Genomic DNA, 22,770 nt, shown 5'->3' on the forward strand with positions numbered 1-22,770 from the left:
GGAGCACAACTCTCCTGAATGCAGTAAAATTTCTCCTAGTTGCCATGAGGCCCATGGGGAATGAAGTTAACTCCTTTCTCTGGTTTGCCTCTGGTTCCCAGGATGTCAAGGCATTTGACTCAGTTCCATCATAAAATAAACTAAGTTTGTCTATCGAGACAGTTTTATCACATCATCATCATGTTCTCCTAATGTATTTAGAGAAATTTCATTGTGCACTACAGTAAAAAGATGATGTATATTCAATAATAATCAGTGTTAATTTTACTATTATTCCATTATCCTGTAAGATCTAATCATTCTGTCATGTACTTTCGAGTGAGTTGGCTCCATCTCTGTGGTATCTGGGAACTACACTACAGACAGGCTTTGTTTTTATAAGCACTGTTGGGGCATACAGATTTTTATGATCTCATCACGTCCTCACCAGGTTGTATTGATATGCACCAGCGCTGCATCAATATTGACAAAAGACTTCCCAGCATATGCATTGCACCTAAGAAACCCCAGCCTCCAAACCTCAACCAATCACTGGGGCACCTTTCTGGACATTTTAGTGCTGCATTCAGCGCTGAGAATGTGGAGTGGGCAGGGGAGAAAGCTGTTCCCTGGCAGGTGGGACTATGTTGGGGATACCAAACGTGGGATAGCTTCATCACCACCCTATGGATGGGGGAATTCATGGGTAAAAAGCAGCACCACAGATGGCCAAAAGAGCTTTGCACAGCTACAGAGAAGAAAACAAAGCTTGAGTGAGATAATTAAAATAGCTTCTTATTTTGAAGGAGTCATCACATTACTCTCAGTGCAGGCAATTAATCTTACTGATAACAGTTACGCACTGTAAACTGCTCCTCAATTTCTCCAGTGTTCATAATAGAAACACACTAAGCATTATCCACTTATACATATGAAGGAATATTTGGATATTTTCTGAGGAGGGAAGGAGTAGGGGACAGCTGTGTGTTCATTTGCCACTTTAAAGCAGATAAACACGGCAGGAAAGACACCCTCTTATTTACTGTAAGATACTACGCCACAGCGTTTCTCATCAGAGACCACTGATGGACACAGGGCAGTGGAACCCATGGGGCAGTAAACCCAGTGTCTGTGTATGTGGCCGTGCAGGAGTGCTGTTGGGTTCTGCTTTACCTTTTCCGGAGCCGGGAACTGCAGGTGATTTACTTCCAAAGGTGTGATCAAAGGAACTGTCTGAAACCCATCTTCGCTGGATGGTGGTTTGCTGTTCTTGTCGTTCAAATTACTCCCCAGCTTCACCATGCTTGGACCTTTCTTTCCAGACCTAAATCCATTGAGACGATCAACGTCAGAGGGGCAGCGGGAAGAGGATTTCTGCCTTGCCCAGCTCGCTGTGCCTTGGCATACTGCTTTCCTGGCTTTGCAGGCACACGACATGCCCCACCGAGGCTGACCTCACCCATGGATTTTGCAGCGCCTCACGCAGCCGCCCCACAAACACATCTCTGTGCAACACGGCCGCTCCCAATGCCCCGCCATTGCCAACACCATCCCTCAAGCAGCACCGACCGCCCCAAATCCTGCCCCATCCCTCTGACCGATGCCCCCCTCCCGCTGCGCACCCACACCCATGTGCATTCCGTGCTCCCACGCGCTCCCCGATTTCCCGCAGCCCCAGGGGTCGCCCCTCCCGCCTCCCCCAGCCCCTACTTACTGCAAACCACGCGGTCACTGGCGGCGGCTCGGCGCGGGGGCTGGAAGGTTCCTCTTAATTTTCACTCGCCGCAACGAAATGAATGCGAAGGGGAGCGGGCGGCCGCCGCGTGCCGGCGGTGCTGAAGGGACAGCGCTGCGCGCGGCTGCGGCTCCGCAAGCGCGACTGAGGGCGGGCGCGGGCGGCTGCTCCCACCTCCCTCCTCCCGCCGCCGCCGCCGCCCGCAGCGAGCGCGCCCCCGCGCGGCCTCGGGCACCCCCTGGCGTTCCCGCCGCGCACGGCCGCGCGCCCCGGCGCCCCCTGCAGGCACCAGAGGGAGCCGGGGGCTGCGAGGTGGCTTTTGGGGTCAACTCGAGACCCAACAAGGTTTTCACTGAGATTAGAGATTACACCTCCTGCAGACCCGCCAAGAAAAGATACGTACATATAAAGGCGGCAGTGCGCATCCCAAAGCGGCAGGAAAATGTGGGATCGTGGAGTCTGTCGTACAGTCATAGAATCAGTAAGGCTGGAAGAGGTCATCCAGTCCAACAGTCCATCTATGGATCCAATCATAATTCTCCATGGATTATGCTCTGTGAGTCTGAAGAGGCAATTTAAACCCACTCACTAATAAGGATTATTAGATTGCACCAATTTAATCAATAACTTATGATTGCACTGATACCAGAAATCACCCAATCATTACTCATCAGGGATGGGATCTGTGAAAATATATCATAGAAACAATAAATCATTGGAAAAGTCCACCAAGATCATCTCATCCAGCCCCAACCCATCCCCACCAATACTGCCCACTGTGCCACACATGCACGGTTCTTGAACGCCTACAGGGCAGTGACTTCAACACCTCCCTGGGCAACCTGTGCCATTTGCAGGTTGGTTCTGACACAACCTGTCGGAACCAACATGTTATAAATCCTGAAAAGCCCTTTGCTCATTCTCTGTGCAGAGATGAATGTCATGTTGCCATTTGGCTTAGGATGATCTTTAGGGCCTTCAACATGTGGAGGTTGTAAGAAAATCTCAAAGCACAAAAAGAAGATGATGACAGGAGCCCTGTCTTGTCCTAGACATTATCAGCACTCCAGATTCTACACCAACCCTTAGAGAGCTCTGCAGGTGCACTGGAGTAGGCTCCTATCAGACCACCCCATATCATTCATGCATCCCATCCCTCAGGCTAGCGGAAACATCTGCAGAGTGCCCACTTCAACTAGAAGAGCTGATCCTCCCAACACTCTCAGCCTTTTCCCATATGACAGTTAAAAAAATGAAGAAAAAAAAAAGAAAAAGAGAGAGAGACAGCAGCTCTTTCCCTAACATTCATTACATTACAGATTACACCACGTGAAATGATTTGACTATCCAAAGAGTCACAGACTCTGCAGTTACCTTCTACTGAATGCATACATTTGAACTACTCTGGCTCCTCTCTCAGCAAAAGAGCTGTTTTCAATTGAGGGATTGGGAAATACTACTAAAAAAATGCAAAGGAAACAATTGCATTGTAACTCCACAGAAATGGCACGGTGGTTTTCTATCTTTATCTGGCAATTACAAAGGGGCATGAGAGTGCTTTGTTGAAAAGCAAAACGATGCCTTTCATAGCGTGAAAATGTGCACCACGACCTGAAAACCAAACTATTTTTATGCATGTCAACACCAGTAATGAATGTTCTACTGTCCAAATGCTGTCCTAGCAACAAGTAGATAGATCCTCTTATTTAAAAATGTCTTAAGCAACAACTTTTGCAAAAACAGTCACTTCATATCTCCAGAATCACTTGTGCAAACCCTTGGGAATTGTGGTTGCACCACGAAAAATGAAATTGCCAGTAAGGCACCTGCTTGTTTAGCTTGTCTACTCCCATGGATGCAGTGATATGCTTGCAGAATTTAGTGTATTACCTTCAGTTGGTTATACCTGAGTACTCTTCTGCATAACAGCTAAGCAGCGATGAGGTGAATCCCATACCTCCATGTGCATTTCTTCCACTGCTAAATACTTTCCATGTAGCTGCAAATCTGATAACTAAAAGAACTCAGTTCTGCTGGGGATACTCTGTATAACCCAGAGAATGCACATCAATCTGCCAGCACTCTAGCACTGGCAGATAGAGCCAGGTTATCACTAGAAGAATCCCAGCAGGAGGACCTGTGATAAGTGAGCAGATGCAGTTTCTACCTTACAACTTTTCAGAATAGGAGCACATTTCTGGCAGTGTCTTTTGGTGGCACCAAGTGAGAATGTTGGCAAAGTAGCAGAGGGAGGTGTGCAGGGAGATACCATATCCCTCAAAGTTGTCCCTTGCATGATATCCTCAACTGCCATCTTTTTTTCTCTGTGAGGCTGAACCATCCCTGTAATTACTTCAGGTCATACGTTTGATTTCAATTTGAAAATACCTCTTTGCCAAATGCCAGCTTCACAGGGAGACATAACTCCCAGCAATAAGTAAAAGCAGGGTGCTTTATGGAAAACTACGCACGCTTAAAGTTGCAAGCACGATTCTAGAAGAGAACATTCTCTACAGACAGCATGAATGTAAACCCAAGTGAACACGACAAGTGAATTCGCTCTTACGGAATGAACACAGAGTCTGACATTTCCACCCACACAGAGCAAATCAGTGATGGCAATAAGACAAAGCAGCAGTATGAGCAACATGAGGCTCCAGAGGAATAAAAACCACATGCCTTCTGTCAACAAAAATATATGCTTCTCTTGATTATTTTAATAAGACTCCCGTGATGTATTTTCTATTTTCAGTTAAACAAATCAAAGTGGAATTAATGCTTTCATTACCAGTTTACACCGAGGATTATTGTCTGGCTTTAAGAGGCAGAGTATTTGCAGCAAGGTTGGAGAACTTCTCACTGTATTCAAGAATTCTGCAACTTGTAAACAAAATGTCAGCCTTCCCACGTCTGAACATAGAAATCAACTGCTCTTCAATGCTCATGAACATTATTTTCCATATTTGCTCCATGATCTGTGAAAATCTTATGGTCATTACCTCTCTTCTTCAGATATATTTCCTCCACACTGCGCACTTTCCTTGCAGCGTTCTTGTAAATTATTGCAGGTAATATTGTTTTTATCTGCTTTCAAACACTGAAAAAGTAGTGTTAGGCACTCAATAGAAGTATCTGAAAATAGATGGACCGGCTGAAATTATTGAGTTGAGAAACTGCAAAACTTGAAGGCACACCATGAAGACGGTCTCAGGAAACCAGAGCTGCGGAGGCAGAGCAATGCTGGAACACCAGCCATGTCGGGTTCTTCCGATGAAAGATCGGGTTTGTCTCTCAGAGATTCCCATCAATTCATTTCAAAATGAGTCCAAAAGAGTGCTCAAGAGAGCTCAAGAGGAGCTTGAGGAGGCATTCAGAAAACAGCTTAAGGCAAACTGAGCTCTGATTTGAGTCACGTGACTTAAAAAACCTATGCAGTTACAAGCTCACATCCAAGTTCTCCTCTAGGTAACACCATACTGTGATAGGAAGTAACATTTAGAGCACATCAATACAGAAAGCAATCTTACCATATTAACTGAAATCCCAAATAGACCTGATGAGGTTGTAACAGGGCAAGTCTCAGTGCCCAGCCATGCTCTAAGCTGCTCCTCATTTCATGTCCCCGTTGTTCTGCTCAGTCTGGGCTAACAGATTGAAGCGAGAAGTTCATGTGCATTCTTTTCCTTGGGAGATCCTTCCTGGACAAATTAGCATCACAGTCAAGAATTTTTACCTTGGAATTCAATAAATTTTAAATATGAAAGGGTGTAAAAAGTGATCACAGCTATTTCAAGCTGGGTTTAACTACTTGTAGCTTTTGCTATGAAGATCATCCGTTATGCAGAATTCCATCAGCAATGCTGACTTTCTTTCATACATCCACTGGGAACAAGAAAATAAGCATAGAGCAGAACAGGAAAAAAAAATGCTATGTTAATTAAGTATTCATTTCAAAATACAAGAGTTTGCAAAGATTCTGGAGGAAAGGAACCATGGATCAGTGCCTTAATGAACCTGCATGCAATAAATTTCATGCATGAACACACTCTTGTCATGATCTCTGGTAAGACTACAGTAATCAGACGTAGTCTTATGCAGCCCAGCAACATTTAGAATTCAACAAAATCTCTCAGCTGAGACACATGTGAGCCTACAGTTTAGAGCAAGAAGTAGAGAATCTCTCACTGATAGGCCCCTGTGCATACTGTGCAGAAGATGCAATACAGTCTGTCCTAAAAGGTGCCACAGACAACAGGAAGTTCAAGTATACAGCATCTTCCAAGAGGTTTTCCTCCTATCTCTGCATTTAGGCATACTCCCATTTAATTTACAGCCTCCATATTTTTTTCCTCTAACAAATGAAGCTGCAGCACCTCCATTTTCACTAGCTACAAGGCAAGCAGAAAAACTTTCAAATGCATATATTTTTTTTCCCATCAGATGTCTGTGATGCTGTCACTGACAACAGAAGAGCTTCCCATAAACATTTGTTAAAATTCACTGTGGCCTTCATATACTTAACATGGTAGGTTCATCTGCTACTTCCATTTGCTGGAAATGCTATTATGCTACTCTCATTGCAGTATGGTCTCTTCAATTTTTATGCAAATTTCTATCATCACAGTTATATAAGTGCTTATGCAATGAAAATATACATAATACACAAACCTGTCACTGAGTGTTATTTACAAGAGCTATAAATCAAGGTTGTATCCTGTTTGGTTTTATATTTCAGGATCTACTGCACACATACATAAAATGTCACTTCTGCACAAAATTTGCTTTAAGTCCCCTTCTCCCCCCAAAGAATAGAATTGAATTGTCTGCTGAAGGCTATTCTTTAGTCAGAGGCCATGGAAAGTGGTATTAGATGTTTTGAAGTTAAAACATGAACATCGACTACCAGCAAGGGCCCTAAAGACAAAGACATTTACTGGTATAAATGTTCAGTGAACACAAAGGTCACCTTATTCTTTCCCGAAATCTGGCCATAGTTGAAGCTTCACATCCTGCTCTCAACTTTTCTCAAGAGCTGAAATCTTTTTATGGAAGGAAATAGCAGTGAAATACGATTAGCCTTGGTGATGGCCAAGTTATAGCCTCACAGGCCATAGGATTGCAGAATCACTGCTGTTAGGGCAGCAGAATCTGATTCATCTCAACACCAGAGCAGATGGGGCACAAGTAGTAGAGCTGCCTGGCGAGCCAAGCCTCCAGTTTGCAGGAAATGTGGTTTTATCTGAACTGGTGGCATTGCTCCAAATCAGGAAGGAAAGAAACTCCTCTGAAAATGCCCACAAACTGGAAATTCCCAGAAAGGCCACTTCAGAAATACCAAAACACTTCCAAAACACAGATCCCAAAGTTCCCAAGTCCAAGCTGATCAGTGGCACTGTCTCTGACAGCAGCAGCTCGGCACAGTAGCAGTGAGAGCACCCAGGACTCAGCACAGCCCTGTCACTGAGATCTGCCCAGGGAAGCCTGCCCAAAGTCACAGCTCCTCAACAGGCCTGCCTCTAGACAAGCCTCCTAGCACTTCCAGGCATGGAAATCAAAGTGGAGATCAACTCCCAGGATTTTGGAAGTGCTAGCCTAACAGCATGGGCTAGAGTTTCAAGCCCTCTAGCCTTGGTGTCTCTGGGCAGACATGAGAGGCTTCAGCTCCCAAGATGACAGACAAGAAATGCTCCAAGAGCCAGGGGACCTCAATTTGGAAAGAACTCACCAAGTTGGAAAACTTCCAATCAAAATATTTCAGTCCTAGCAAATGTGCTGTTTCCCATTAAACTTTGTTTTACCAGTAAATTTCTAACTGAAGACCTTACTCTCCATCACTTAGTTTCCTACAGAGTCATCTGTATTTATGAAAACATGGTACAAAACAATGTCTTTTCAGACCGGCTCTGAGATCTTGAGACAAAATCTGGCACTGGTGCTTACTGATAGAGGAATTCAGCAGCAACGCCTCCAGCTACTCTGCCAGCTCCAGCTGCTCCATCCCACCTCAATACCACAACGTACCTCCTCAGATCTCTGGCAGCTGTTCACAAGGCTCAGCTGAAAGGATTGTTCTTGAACTTTCCCAATATGCTAGTTTTTGTTCTGTGTAGAAAGGTAAATTACGTCCAGAAAAAAAAAAGCTGCAGAGCAAAGAAACATCATGACCTCTATATTCGCACATCTGCTTCGGTTCACACTCCAAGTGAGATTTGTTATTAAAAACTTCAGGTAACTGGTATGTGTTCTGAAGAATGTGAAAGAACAACACTGCTGCCCAGGATCCACAGCAGGATGGAACGACACTTGGTTTTGCTTCTGCAGTGATGATTAAAAACTTCAGAGAAGGGTCAGCTGTTTGATGAATCTCAAGTGAATGATCTAGTGCCCTGAGGTTCCCTTATTTATTTCTGATTCCTTTTAGTAAAGAGATTTTAAATAAAGTTATTCCTGTATAAGCAATTCATTTTTTTCCTATGCCACTTAGATTATACAAGGATATTTTAGCACAACACGCCAATTATTTCCTTTTTTGCAGTTTTTACCTAAGTGATCACAGGAAGGAAAAAAAGAATCCATTGCAACAGGGATCTGAGAGGACGGTGACAGTATACATGTCAGTTGGATTTCTTCATACATCCTGAGTTCAATTCTTCTTTAGGTTGGTTTCCTAGTAGCTTAACTGCTCTGACTGCCGTTGTTCAAAACAGTACTTTAGAAAGCTGGTCACTGCAACAGAAAGCTAGAGAAGGAACTGGAAACTAAGCCCAGAAAAATTAGAAATCATGCAAAGAGTTAGAAATGGATCCTAAACCAGCAGGTATCCTCCTGTCCTGTTGCATTAGCTGATTTGTCCCACAGTGATTTCAAACATAAGATCCCTTTCAAAGTAACAGCAATCAGAAGTTCTTTTCTATTAGCAGACCCCAACCAATTAATTACATTGTCACCACCACAGGGTTTTTGGGAGGCGGTTTCTGGCCCCTGCCTGCACTATCACACACCCCCCAGGCTGGGAAGCCCTGCTGCTCACCACCTTGACCCCCAGACATGGGCTGGATTCTTGAGTGGGCTGCCAGTGGGGTGATGGCAGAACAAGGGCATGTTGGAAAAGGGTTAAAATAAGTAGGTAAGAAGACAGATGTTAACAAATATAAAGTCATACGGCTTATTAACGCTATGTAGGCTTTCTCCTCAAATCACCACCACATCTGGATGAAAAAGCTGCAGCACAGCAGAACCACTAAAGCTTCATCTCCAAGGCCACTTCCATCTGTGCGAGTAAGGGGACAAGCTGCAGCTTACAAGGAAAGAAACATCAGAGCAGCAACTCTACAGTTTACAGTCTGCGTCTATAAAGTACTCCTCATGCAAACATTACAGTGACAGAACTGGAAGACTCTACCTGTTATTAAACAAATAACCAAATTCATGCAACTCCAAACACGAATTTTGAAAATGCCAAAGAACTGCGACATTTTTGCTCTGCCAGAAAAATGATCATGTCTTGATTGAGTACTTTGCTTTCTCACTTCCTTTTACAAGCTGAAATGTCAACTACTTCAAGTCAAATCAGAAAAAAACCACCTTGATGCCAGAACTGCCGTCAGGAGGACACATGCCATTTACATGTTTGCAGTTGTGCTGTTAAGTAAACGGAGATTAAACCCTTCTAAATGCTTTGCTGCTTAATGACACAATCACTGGCATGTTATTAAAGCTCAACACTGACATTCCAGTCACCGTGTCTGCAAACAGTAAGACGTTATGCAATAAGAAAAGCATTCTTTTATTGAAACCAATGATGTCTAATTGTGACAGGTGAATTTTTTACCTATGAAGCTTGTATACACACTATTTGTATGCAGTCTTTGTGTTCCATTTACACAATTTGCTAGTTTAAAAGGTTTTAACAGTCAAGAGTCTAAGTGTAAAACTCCAAAACAGAAGAAAATGATACTGTGTTAATGAAATCAGCTAGGTGAATGCCTTCTGGTTATGATGATGTCATAAGGGGCCTCATGATGAACAGTGAGGCAGGAAACATTCACCTAGTTCTAAATTCAAAATATTTGCTGAGATTCATGTCTAAATGGATGAATGAGCAGAAAGGTAATTGTGTGCTATTTTAATATAACAAAATCAAAATTATTCAAATCGCTAAGAACAAAAATGTTTCTATATGCTGCGTGGGGTTCTGCTTTACTGAAATTGTTTACGATTCTGACAGGCTACAAAAAAACAATAAAATAGACATCAACACTAAATGTGGGTCTTTATTCTTCTACAAGCAAACTGCCACAATACTATGCTCACTAAAAAGCTTCCAAAAACTAATAACTAAGTGAAATATCAGACTTAATGACTTCAAATATCTTGCAACAATCTACTTAAGCCACTCTAAAAACAAACCTATTGAACAGCAGAAACATACATACCAAACAAACAACAGAGAAACAGCGTTCATCTAAATCATTTGTAGTCTTCTCACTAATTTTAGTAGGATCTAGATGAAAACAATTTCAGCAGTTTTGTATTTCCTTTCGGCCTGAATCGTCCTTTATTTTCTTGCTACACCCAACCAAAGACGGACTCCTCCTAGAGAAAAAGAGATGACAAAAGTGAAGCGGTACATTTACTTCAACAGAAAAAAGTCAGATGTGAAGTGTAACAAACAGGCTCTGTTCAGATTCTCAGGCACACATCACATGTACAGGCAGCCCAGGGAGAGAGCACTTCACTACATGCTGGAGATTGCTGCAAGGGGCCAGCCAGGGCTCATGAGAAGCTTCCACAGCACCTAAGAGAAAGGACAGCCCTACACTAGTGTTTCTCCTTCCCCAAGCTGTTATGTCTATTCTTCCCCTCCCCAGAACAGACCTACATGTATTTCTTTTGATAGTGTTCTCAAGGCCAGCTACCAGCACTCCTCACTGGATCACAGAAAAAAAGTTTTATAGCCACAGAGCCAAAATGTGAAATCACATGAGCATGCAAGCTTACACATTAAACATTTCCTAAATGCTGTGCCTCTCTGTCTGCAGACAGTGCATGTCCCTCTAGTATTTGCTGAGGGCAAACAAATATGTGCATGTATTTGAATGCTGACACCATATGGACATTGACCTGAGTTTTTAAACATGCTGCAATTAATCTTTTGGAGTTAAAGGAAAGAAACTGTATGATGAAATATTTCCTCACACCAGTGAGAAAGCCATGAATAAGCTGCGGAGGAGAGGAAGCAAACAGCCCTAGTAGCAGATTTGGTCTAGAGCAATAAGAGCAGTCATTAACACAACATGCAGAAAGAACTGACAGGCAGGAGCATGGACTGTGCCTCTGTAAGGGAAAACCCACTTCCCTGTGCTGGGTGCATACAACCTTCCTGCTGAGCATATTCCCCCTCTGCTCAAAATCTTGGGAGACGAGTGAGGCGGACAGCATTAATACTGAAGCGAAAGGCTGGCACTTATTAATAACATTAAACAATATCAGTGCATCTCTTTTGAATATCTTGCTTATTATTTAATCTTGCTTGGCAATTCACTCCATACATACCCTGTCCAGGGGGAGCCCTTCTGTGAACTTTGGTTCGCATCATTGCCTGTGGGATAACATCAGTTGGAGACACATCAGCATTTTCACTCAACTTAATCTTAATCCTGCAGCATTCCAGAGATTAAATAGGTAGCATTAATAGTCGCATAGATTGTTTCTCTCAAAAGAATTTACTAATAGAGGCCATAAAAAGCAGCATTAATTTTCTAGATCTATTAATCCAGGAAAAAAAAAATGATGCAAATGTATTCAGATTTGTTGATCCCTATCTAAAAGCCTGCCAGAATTATTTCCTTTGCTTCTCTACTATCTACTAATCTACTAATTAGAAAGGTGTTAGAATTGATGATTTCCAGCTAAAAAGAGCTTAATAGTAGATTCTCAATTAAAGTTCCTGAAAAGTGAAGTACAATCATAATTAAAGACACAAGAAATGCTTGTTGTTTTTTTTTTGTTGTTGTTGTGTTTGTCTTCTTTGTTTGGTGTTGGGGTGTCTGGTTGGTTGCTTTTCCTTTACTTGTTATTTGTTTGGGTTGTTTTCTCTTTTTGCCTTTTTTTTAAACAAACAAACAAACAAACTTGGGGCTTTATTTGTTTAAAGTGTTAGTAGAGATTACATAGAAAGGTAATACTTTCCCTCCATATGACAAAAAGAAATGACTGTTGAAAACGAGAATGGGCCGTGTCTGCTCTGTCCCCTGATAAATACAAGCTCAAAGGAACACATTGCATATGCATAAAAACCAGAAAAGCAAATCAGCAACCGGAGCGTTGAGATGGTAAATCCAAAGAGGAGATTTTGTATTAGCAGCATTCTCATTTTTGTCAATTTTTTTTTTAATAATAGTTTGAAATTTTGGAGGCACTCACATATCAAAGATTTCTACTCCTTTTTCTCATCACCTGTTGCTTAAAAGCAAGCAAATACAAACCCTAGAAGACTTTTTTTTTTTTCTTTATTGACTGCTAAATCCCACATACACATTAACATCTGTGCACTAAGATTTTGCAGAGATAAAAGCTGCAGCAGAAAGCGCATAGAAGCTGCTGGATCAAAAACCTTTAAGTTAGGTAGAGAAGCAGAGTTTTACAGAGGCTCCTGCAACAGGTTTATCAGGGGATAACATCCTAAGACTCCTCTTGTGAAAGGCTCCTGTTTGATCCAGGCAAACCTCCCCTGGCTGGGAGGAACCATTGAGCCCAGGAGGAAGGGTACCCACCTCACCTCCGTGGAGTTCTTAGTGCAGCTACTTACTTGTGCAAGCGTGAAACAGATACAATGTTAGGTTTGCCTTTAATTAATGTCTCTAATTACCACCAAACAAATGAGCAATAATATGAACTGTACAGCATACAGAGAAGCAGAGAGATAGCATTCTAAGTGACAGAGACAACAGACTAAAGATTACCACAGCTGAGAAATAGTTCAGATGAAGGAGATTTCATAGGCTAAATTTGAGCAGCTTGAGGGAGAACAAAGTAGAAAATTTGACTAAGGCCAATGGAATTATGATTGGTATAAAGAATACAATAGCACATAATGAATGTACTGCATCTTGTAATAGCAGAATTAATCAGAAATTGGCTTTTAAGCAAACAGAAGAGCTTTCCCATATGATGGTAAATATTTTCAGAATAGTTGCAGATGTTGTGGTGTTTCCTCTATTGTTCCAACAACATCCACTGTAGGTTGCGTAGGTCAGGCCCCTGGAGTAGAAAGATTTCCTTTCTGATCCAGAAATGCACTTCTGTTATTCTTATGAAGGTGAATGTTGGGGGAGCAATGTAACGTTTATGAAAACTGGCAAGAACTGACCTAAGTTTTGGCACATAACTCTTAACATGCATGCTTGTGGAGAACTTCTGTCAGCCCAAATGTAAACTGAGCAGAAGCTCTGCACATGAATACATTGTCTTTAATTTACCTGGTAACTTTTCATGGTTTATTACATTCTCTATCCTAAAAACTCATCAGACTATGAGGCCAGAAACTCCCATTACATTCATGAGTGTACACTGCATTATCTTAAATTGTGCAGCAACTACAATGTCTCTAATTGAAGCTGTCTCAGGGCAGAGCATCACTTTTAATTCCCTCGCCTTCTGCTAGTAATGGAATAACTGTATTCAGGGCACAGTGTGAGGACAGGTTTGATAGTTATGTTAAATTGTATTACAGTTACCTTTGGGGAGCATCTAATTTATTTATTGCCAGTATGAAACCAACTACTATTTTCCACTTCACCAATGTGAAGAAATAAATTATTATTCACCCAAATGTTGCCTTAGATCAGTTTGAGAACAATAGTTTAATTATATATTTAACGTGTCCAGAAAAAAATTGTAGATGTTTTGGCTTCATATTTTAAATCTTACAGAGTGCAGAGAAACTCTTCCCATCCTTCTTGCAAAGTCATACACTTTTTCATAGAACCTTCAATTAACACAAGTCAATCAAATATGGCTAGAAGCATTTAAAGGGTGCAATGAATTCCATTATTTGTGAGCTGTGAAGCATTTAACCCAAAATAAACAGCTCAACGAACTTCAAACCTAGACATCTTGCATCAAAGGACTTGCATCAATAGCTTGTATTCTCTAATATAACAAATATTATCAGTTTATTACTTACCTTCTTCACTGAACTGACTGCTAGTCAACAGTCGATGTCTGAACTTTTCATTTTCTTCACGCATTTTTGAAATTACTTTCCAGACTTTAAGCCAGGCTTTGGACTGAAAGGCAAAAATGAATTTTCTCAATGAAGCATATAAAAAGTTTGTGTAAAAACATCTCCTGTGCTGCAGAACCTTGAACTCTTCAGCACGACTATGAAGTCTTGCTGTTTTCTGGGTGGAGGGGGAGAAATGTGACATCAAGAGGGAAAACTGGAGGAAGGATAAATCAATGGGACATACTGGAAGAGTCATCTCAGTTTGAAAGCCAACAAACTTGGAATTACTCTGTGCTTTTCCACATGAGCTATCATGCTACTTCCTTGCTTGGCATTCCTTTTTATCCAGGACTTGCGAACTGCCCCTGTAGATAAGAGCTTATGAAAACCTACGCAGAGACATTAAAATCTCCTCAAAGTCATTCAAAATGGGAGAAAAATTAGAATAATACAGAATTGCTCATTTTTTTCTGAGAGCAAGAACTTTCCTGTCTAATTCCACACCAGCAGTGTAATTCAGATCCTGTGCTCAGATTCCAGCGTAGCAGTGACCTGGCCTATCTCATATCAAGTTGGCATTAATCTGTTTTATAGATGCTGAAGACTTTTATTTTAGAGGCATAAAAATACATCTATAGTGGGTTTATTTCAAGCACACATTAAAAATGCTAATTTGGAACTGTTGACAATGGCATTCAGACAAAGAGGCAGACTAACAAATATAAAGGGATGTTAACATGCTAACGTTATGACTTTTGCTGGACCCCATCTGTGAAACTAGTTTAAATCTGAAGGTAATTCCTCTCTCATGGACATTTATTACTAAAACATAATGCGTTTTCCTCCTTCTTTTTGAAGACTACTTAATGTACTTGAGGAGTGATATTACAGTATGCTATTAGCTGTTCCTCTGAAGTCTGTAATATTTTTCTGGTTTTAAATCAAGTATCTGCGACATTACTGTATTATAGCCTAGCTGATTACTTGTACCTAACACATTACAAAGTCTCATCATGAGTTTCTCTTTTAACAAATGTGCCTTTGTAAATTTCAAGCATTTGCTGAACTACTGAACAAGAACAGAAATACGTTTGTGAAACAGAAAGTAATTTCATATCACTGTTACGGCCATGTTAATACCTATTGTTCTTGCTTTCATTTCTTTCTCACTGGTGGAATTTCTTTGCTTAAAAAAAAAAAAAAAAGGGAAGAGGATGTGCAGAAGTTTTAACCTGCCAGGTTTCACCAAGCAAGGTGTGCAGTGCCCTGGCCACAATGCACTTTCTGTACATGCTTTAAGTCAACAGAATACTCTAAACCTTCAAGGTAAGCACACAATTAAGTGCTTTATTGAATGAGAGCCAGAATTTTAAAGCCCCCAGACAGGGAAAATAATCACATTTTTCTTGTCAGTAAGTGAGGCTTTCAGTAACAGACTACCGGTTCAATCTTCTAATCTCCCTTATGATCCCGCATAGACATATACAGAACAAGCAGGAAGCTATTATCTCAAATGCAAAGGCAGTAATTCAGCTCCAACATTTCATACCTTCTTCTTCTTCTGTTTGATTACTTTTTCAACATTTCTTGAGGGGAAGGGGAAGTCAAAGGCATCAGTCTTTTCCTCTCGAGGGTCACCTAGGAGGAGAGTTCAGAAAGCGTATCTTCAGTGTTTACAATAAATCCCTGAGGAAGCTGCACTTCCCTTATCTTCCAGAGATACTTATTTTTGATCCCAGGTTACAGAACATCAGTCTTCACATTGCGTTGACTATCATCTAGATTGTTTTCTGCATTATAACCATGTGGCAAGTCGTCTTCTTCTTCAGAAGAAAAGATTTCAAAACAATACAGCTAGTGAAGACAGCAGGCTTCTGGACTCCAGAATTCTGGACAGCAGCTTTCCAAGGAGCTGCTGGGCAAGCAATGCAGCTGAGTGAAAGTGTGAACCATGTGGGGATGCTGAACTTGGTAGTGGCTCTGGGCACGTTCCCCCCTGCAGCAGGGCTGCAGGCAAACCAACATCCTGCAGGCCACCACAGCCTGCCAGTGGGAGCCATGTTATGGGAGCCAGGCTTCCAGTTCCCAACAGCTGCCTCTGAGCCACCGGCTGGCATCATTTAATAACAATCCAGCAGAACTGATTAACTACAGACTAAAGTAACATTTCCTTTTGTTATCTTTAGAAAAACGGTTCTTAAGAGGAACAAACAAACAAACAAACAAACAAAAACATTTGAAAATCAACAAGTTAGTAACACTCAGGACCACCATACCTTTATCACTCAGCATTTCATAGAATCATAGAATGACTTGGGTGGGAAGGGACTCCAAAAATCATTAAATTCCAACCCCCATACCACAGGCAGGGCTACCAACCTCCAGATCTGGTACTCGACCAGATTGCCCAGGGCTCCATCCAACCTGACCTTGAACACCTCCAGGGACAGAGCATCCACAAAGAATAAGACTGTAGCTTTCCAGACTTGTGCAATAAAAGGATACTGAATCTTGATGTCAATTTGACACAAGCTGCTCAGTCCAGCATGATGCTTTCTATTCTTTTCCAAATCCCAATCCCAGCTTCTCCTCCAGAAGCTGGGTCACACTCACTGTTTTCACTCCATTTCATCTTATGCAGCAGAGCTATGTTTCATAACAGATTGCAAACAGTGGGAAACTGCTCAATCTCTTTTTCTGCACTTTAAGTAAATAGAAGGCACCCACACCCATGCCCATCCCAACTTTGTTTGGTCTCAGCCACACAGCAAGACAATTAAGAAACATCTTCAAGCAGTTGCAGTGGGGAAAGAGCAAGCAGCACAGCGGTACCCTGCTTGGACAGAAATTGCTTGAGAAAAGACAGAAAGAGCCCAGAAATAACGTAATGCAGCAGCCTTAGGAGTTGGACTCTGATTCTTAAGGGTCCCTTCCAACTCGAGATGTTCTACAGCTCTTAATTTTTGTCTCATCACAGGAAAGGAATGAGGTAGGCTGCCCCAGACACACCACCTCACCTTGCAGGATGGTGACATGGCAGCTCAGCAGCACGAGAGTTTGTAGCCAAAGTAACGCATTTCTCACTCACGTGAGTTTAACAATGTATTCCAGCTCCTTCCTAAACACCCGGTCTGCCTGAACCCAGCACATTACAAACCCTTCAGTGCTGCTTTCACCTCCCAGCATATAGTCCGACCGGGCTACCACATGGCTACGGCCTGCCCCAGAGGAGAGCATGGCAGAGATCTGAGTGTAGCCTACACTCCTGAGGCACAGGGTTCCCTGGGCTCAGCAGCACATACCAGGGCGCAGGCTGACATGCTTCACCCCACCACAGCTCCCTGTGGCCTGCATCCCATCAGCAGCAGCCATCATCTCAAGGTCAGCATCTTCCTTCAGGGCCTGGGCAGCGCTCTGCCCCCTGCTCCTGTCCATGAGGCTCTGCTGGGAAAGCAGGCTCCCAGCCCCGTCCCTCTCAGCCTGCTGGCAGCCCTTGCCATAGCGGATGATGAATCCACAGCGGTGGGAGCCAAAGCTGTGGATGTAAACGTGCTGCACGTGCAGCCGTGCCTTGCCATGGCCCGGCTCCATGCTGGCGGGCAGGCTGCTGTGAGGTGCTGAGCACCTGGCAGGAATGCAGAGCACTCTCCTGCCCCGTCACATTGGCCACCACTGCTCCAATGCAGTGTCCTGGCTTGGCAATAAGAAATGGGAAGGATACGCAGTCTGAGCAGGAAGGAAAAATGAGCTTAGCGCAAAGCAGGCCGTGTACCATCCAGTCACACGTACACAAAATGGCTGCCCACAGGATTCCAGGAAACACCCTTAGTTTAATGATTTTCCTCCAATCTGGGTATAATTCAGTTCCCTGTCAAAAAAAAAAAAAAAAAAAAAAGATAGTAGTCTACTCCACCAAATTGCCTTTGGCCACCATTATAGAGTCACAGAGTGGTTTGGGTTGGAAGGGACCCTAAAGACCACTTAGTACCACTCCCTCTGCCATGGCAGGGGTAGACCCCACCTGACCAGTTGCTAAAGGCCCATCTAACTTGGCCTTGAGCTCCTCCAGAGATGGAAAATCCACGGCTTTTCTAGGCAGCCTGTGCCAGTGCCTCACAACCTCACAGTAAATAATTTCCTTGTTGTCTAACCACGGTGCACACTCTTTCACTTAAGATTTAGCACAGTGCACACAGTCTGAATTCGTATGTTGATATATTTGATGCAATTTATTGATAAGTGATACTCTAGACTCCAGGCTAAAGGCAGTGATGTACTGTTAGCCCTTGCTGCAATTTCCAGAAGAGGAACTAACAGCATCTCTTTTGTGAGGGCATTCCTACAGTTTTTCTGCACTGATGCCATGAGCTTCACATCAGTGTACTCCAAGCTAACAGCCAACCTGCCAGTGGATGCGTGGGTGCCCAGCTGCCTGGTGAGCATATAGAGAACATTAAATACATGTTGTCATTTCATCCTTCAAGCAGCAGCTGGTGGACACAGGCACTGTGTGACACCATCACAGCAAGGAGCCCTTCCCCCAAACAGGCTCTCCATGGGAAGAGTGCCACCGCAGCAAGGGGGTTGGAGGCGACAAGCAGGTTTCTCAAACCACTTAAAAGCATCCATCCTATTGATCTTTGCTTTAGTATTGAAACACCTCTCAATATTATTTCCCAGAGGCCATCAGAGGAAGGTGAGAGCCCTCGAGGTCTCAGGGCTGCTGCCCCTTGTCCCCTCGGCAAGGCAGGGTGCTGTGCAGAAGGACCCCACCAGATGGCAGCCTTACCTACCGAACTGGAGCCTCCAGCCCTGCAGGAACCTGCAGTGGTGCGAGGAGCCAAGGGGAGAGAAAAAAAAAAAAGAAAAAAAAAAAAACAAAACTCTGTGAGAAGTATCCCAGGATTTTCAGCTATTTTATACAGTGTCAGAAAATGGCAGTTTGTGTACGCAGTTGAAGAAAAAGGAAATAACTTCCAGAGGCACAGCCTGACAGTTTGCCAGGGTATTTTTTTCCCCCCCCACTCTTCCCAGTGATAAAAGGGCATCTTTTACAGGCTCCAAAACATAAGGAGCAGAAAGGAAGTTGCAGACATTTAACATAACCACCAAGGTAGTCACCTCAAAAAAAAAAAAAAAGAATAAATAAATAAAATCCACCAGGGACTGCCTCTCTCCATTTCAAAGATTTGAGCTGACATTCTGGCCTAGTGAGTTAGCCAGCGCATCTAATTTGAGGGAATTAAGCACAGAGTGAGGTAACCAATTAAAAACTGGTCCTGCAGAGCAAACTTCATCATGTCCATTAATCACAGAGCCTGGGTAAAGAAAGCACGTCTCTTGCTGAAACACACGTCTTGTTTCACATGTCCCCCAGCACAGAAATACAGACCTAAGCAGGACCCATTTCAGTACATGCTCTCATTGCTCTTTGCGTGAACACTTGCTGCTGTATGTTCCTGAACAGGAGCCTGCCTTGCCAGCTGGCAGGCTTCTCCCTTCCTATGGCCCTTTCAGGGCATCAGAGCTGCCAAATCAGTGGTTCATTCATCTGTATTTATGGTGTATTCTCTCACCCTATTAATACAAATGCACATCCCTTGTGTGACACATTTTGCCTGCTTTCCACAACAGCACATTGCCAGGACTTTAATGTCAAAAGCAAATTCAGCTCAGATCCCATTTAGAAACTACTTCTGCTGACAAAATCAGCTCCCCCCTTAAATCTCTGAGAAATCTGCAGAACTGGGTATTTCAGTTATTTTTGCTGTTCTGCCCTCCCCCAACCCTCCTTCCCAGTGTGACCAGACCAGCAGCCAGCCACTGGTTTGCTACTTGTTGCTGTGAACAAACAGCTCAGCTTTTCACCACATCTTCAGCTGCGAAGGTAAAAATAGAGCAGTAACTCTCAGCCTGCACCTCATCACACTGCTTGCTTTGTATGCTAATGTCAGCTTCTCCAGCTCAGAACTTGCATTGTTTCCTGAATTCTATTGTTTCGGTTTTACTTCGGCCAAGCATGCATCATCTTCTGCTAACCTCAAATACCATTTTAAAATTAGATAGGTTTGGTGGTGGCACGCCTTTCAGTTTATGCCAGGAAGGAAGGAAGGAGTCAACAGGGCACTGCTGCGTGCACTTCTAGCGATGTATCTCATGTCACTGCCCTGCAAAAACAAAACCTGCTCTTGTTTGAGAATTGTTCTTCTGTGAGGATCCTCTGCAGTGCACTACAAGGAATTATTCAACATAATTCTGGCAAGACAGGTTGCTAATTAAATATTAACCTGATCAAATCATGAATTCATCTGAAATACAAATTTTAACACTGTTAACAGAGGTTTTTTTGTGAAAAATATGCTAATTCTGAGAACAGCTCCAGTCAAACCTTGTTAATTATATCCTCAACAGCAGCACAAACAATTACTGTATCTCTGTCATTCTCACAGAAAACTTGATAGGAATTGCTGGAGTGAGGTATTCCAACAGAACGTGGTGAATTTACAGAACATGCTCACTGGAGAACATTTATTAGTATAACTGGGAATCATCATCAAAACAAAACTCACCGCTTCTGGTAAAAGCAAGCAAGGCATTATGCCTGCAGTTTTTGCTTACCTGTAGCATTTCTTAATTCACAACAGATCTCACGGTTAATTATGGAAGCGACAAACCAGCGCAGCAGAGGTCTAACATGGCCAGCTGCCATTTCAACACACCTGCACTTCATATTAATGAACCCACGTATCTCAGATTGTTGCCTTACAAACCATACACGTGGGAATCACTTCATCCACACCACTCATAAGGGGAGGCATGTTTCCCCATTTATTCATGCTGCAGATAAAATTATTTAGCAGACTATAAACTAAGTTTGTTACATAAAAGCCTGAGTCCCCCTTGAGAGATTTTCAAGTCACTGAGAAGATCCATAGGCCTTATAACCAAAAGCCAAGTCAACAAGACTAAAGTCTTTGGTTTAGAAGAATTTTGTGTTAAGGTATTTGAACAAAATTCCCAATCTGAAACAAAAACATAGAGGGGGGGGCTCAAAAAGGGGAAAAAAAAAATTACTGCTAACACAAGAAGTGAAGGGAATTCTTTCTGGGAAAGACGTGCTGTCCAGAGGTTATCACAAAAGGCAGGTTAGGACTTCTGTTTCTCTGATTTCACTTTTCCATGTCAGTGTGCAAACTACTGTCATTTAATGATGGCATCCTTTGTTTCCAAAGGAGAGAGATGAAAACTTTCCCATGGCTCTTCCAAAGGCTGCAGGCATCATAGTAGTAAATGTTACAATTCTAGTTCTGGGCAATGTGCAGAGGGCCCTGCGTGAGCAAACAGATGGAAGCTTAGTCCTACCTGAGACAGAACTGCAGATTGTCTTCTCAAACCATTTAAGAATACTGGCTCAGTAGTGCACATAAAAAGTAAAAAGCAATAAATCATCCTCCAAATTTAGAAGTATCCAAGGTCTTCCAAGTCCATCTGTTACAGCACAGAAACTCGTGCTTTCTTAGCTTCAGACATCCAGCAAAATATCAGCCCAAAGCATGCCTACAACCCAGCATAACCACCAATGCACTTGCCTGCACACACAAGACAGTCTTACCTACCTGCAGTATAAATATCACTGAACATTCTCTTTAGCAGGAGGTCTGCTTTGTAACGGTAGTTGGGCCTTAGCAGAACTGTTCCAGTTTACTTCCTTCCTATTCCCAAAAACTCGAGGATGCTGCCAGGAAAGGAACAGAGCAGGGCCTCTGTCTGCAGGGGCTGCCATCTCTGCACAGAAAACTGAAGCAGTGGCTGCTTTGTTCTGCCATCAGATTCCTCCAAAGACATCGCTCTGTATAAGCAACCCATGAGCAAATTTCTTTGCTACTAACTGAAGAACTGAGTTGATTGTGGCATTGTGTACTGAGCAGCATCTGCCTGTGAACAGCTGGCTCCATACAGCAAAGCTGGGGGCTACTGCCTGCTGCTTACAGTAATAATGTTCCTCAAATACCTAAAAATCACATTTAACTCACTGAAAGAAAGTTCAGAAATGCTTGGCAGGAATATACTCCATACACAAACCAGTACCGGTAAGCGCTTAAAGTGACAAGGATTGTCTTGAAAAACGACACTTTGCTAAACAGACAACTTAATGCTTTCACATGCATATCAAGGCATCAGAGACCACTAAGCAAACTGGTCCTGGCTCATGAGTCAAAAGCAGTGAGAGATGGCAATTTTGGTTGAAAAAAAAAAAGTTCTCTGAAATGTTGGACCAGAGAAAGTCGGTAGACCTTTTTTTGTAATGCCTTGCTGTGTGTGTGAATTGGCATCCTCCACAGATCACAACACTGTGTTCAAAGTTACTAAGGCACGCAGTGAGTGTGAACTGCATCTACACAGCCCGTCACATAAGCAAAATCAACACTTCTCACTGGCACGAAAAGAACCAGAACTAATGCAAAACCAAAAAGTGTTCTCATGGTGCTGTGCTCAGAGGATTTAATTTCAGTTTTCACCACTCACCAAAATTAACTCTGAGGAAGAAAAACACGATCAAAAACAATTTTTATCTAGTTCCATATGTTATAGTGTAATGCTATAATGGGATGGAAAGTGCTGCAATAATAGCAGGGTGGCAAAGCCTTTGGCTGCAAGAAATGAGAATGAGCCCAAATACAGTAGCCATGAATGGAGAAATGAAGGAAAAGAACCGCTTACCTTTGTAAGGCCTCAGGTAGGCAGGGATCTCCAGCAAGAGATTTCCTCACCTCCACTGCCAACACTTAACTGAGGTCTGGGAAGGGGATTGACCCTGGCTCCATCC

At 42.8% G+C, this 22,770-nt stretch overlaps 2 protein-coding genes and 1 long non-coding RNA gene across 4 annotated transcripts in view; all 3 read right to left on the reverse strand.

The window, feature by feature from the left end:
* Nucleotides 1–1,902, reverse strand: part of NSG2 (neuronal vesicle trafficking associated 2) — a 35,668-nt gene extending 33,766 nt beyond the window's left edge. The window contains exons 1-2 of the mRNA XM_052685111.1: nucleotides 1,694–1,902; nucleotides 1,153–1,303 (exon numbers count right to left, since the gene is read on the reverse strand). Coding sequence (XP_052541071.1) covers nucleotides 1,153–1,281 — 129 coding nt within the window. The 5' untranslated portion in view covers nucleotides 1,282–1,303; nucleotides 1,694–1,902. The remainder of the gene's footprint in view (nucleotides 1–1,152; nucleotides 1,304–1,693) is intronic.
* Nucleotides 1,903–2,072: 170 nt separating this feature from the next.
* On the reverse strand, nucleotides 2,073–10,661 carry LOC128081657 (uncharacterized). Of its 2 annotated transcripts, XR_008207307.1 has the most exons (4): nucleotides 10,592–10,645; nucleotides 7,736–10,309; nucleotides 5,242–5,412; nucleotides 2,073–2,276 (listed from the first exon to the last, which is right to left on the reverse strand). It is a non-coding gene; the product is annotated as an uncharacterized LOC128081657 (long non-coding RNA). The 2 variants fall into 2 exon arrangements; XR_008207308.1 differs by lacking the exon at nucleotides 7,736–10,309 and having other exon boundaries at nucleotides 10,596–10,661.
* Nucleotides 10,662–12,267: 1,606 nt separating this feature from the next.
* On the reverse strand, nucleotides 12,268–17,534 carry CUNH5orf47 (chromosome unknown C5orf47 homolog). The gene is made up of 4 exons (XM_052684451.1): nucleotides 17,246–17,534; nucleotides 15,493–15,581; nucleotides 13,902–14,004; nucleotides 12,268–12,290 (listed from the first exon to the last, which is right to left on the reverse strand). Exons 1-4 carry the CDS (start codon nucleotides 17,532–17,534, stop codon nucleotides 12,268–12,270), a joined length of 504 nt encoding a protein of 167 aa, XP_052540411.1.
* Between the last annotated feature and the right edge of the window lie 5,236 nt (nucleotides 17,535–22,770).

This window comes from Tympanuchus pallidicinctus, unplaced genomic scaffold, assembly GCF_026119805.1.
Source record: "Tympanuchus pallidicinctus isolate F22 unplaced genomic scaffold, pur_lepc_1.0 scaffold21, whole genome shotgun sequence".
Classification (NCBI taxonomy): Eukaryota; Metazoa; Chordata; class Aves; order Galliformes; family Phasianidae; genus Tympanuchus; species Tympanuchus pallidicinctus.

Bases quoted from the DNA above. Each gene is read 5' to 3' on its own strand.
- CUNH5orf47 (XM_052684451.1), bottom strand. From the start codon at position 17,534: ATGGAGCCGGGCCATGGCAAGGCACGGCTGCACGTGCAGCACGTTTAC. The intron at 14,005-15,492 runs GTATGAAATGTT...TTTGCCTTTCAG, and splicing joins TCAAACAGAAGAAGAAGAAG to TCCAAAGCCTGGCTTAAAGT. The intron at 12,291-13,901 runs GTAAGTAATAAA...TTTCTGCTGCAG, and splicing joins CAGTCAGTTCAGTGAAGAAG to CTTTTATCTCTGCAAAATCT.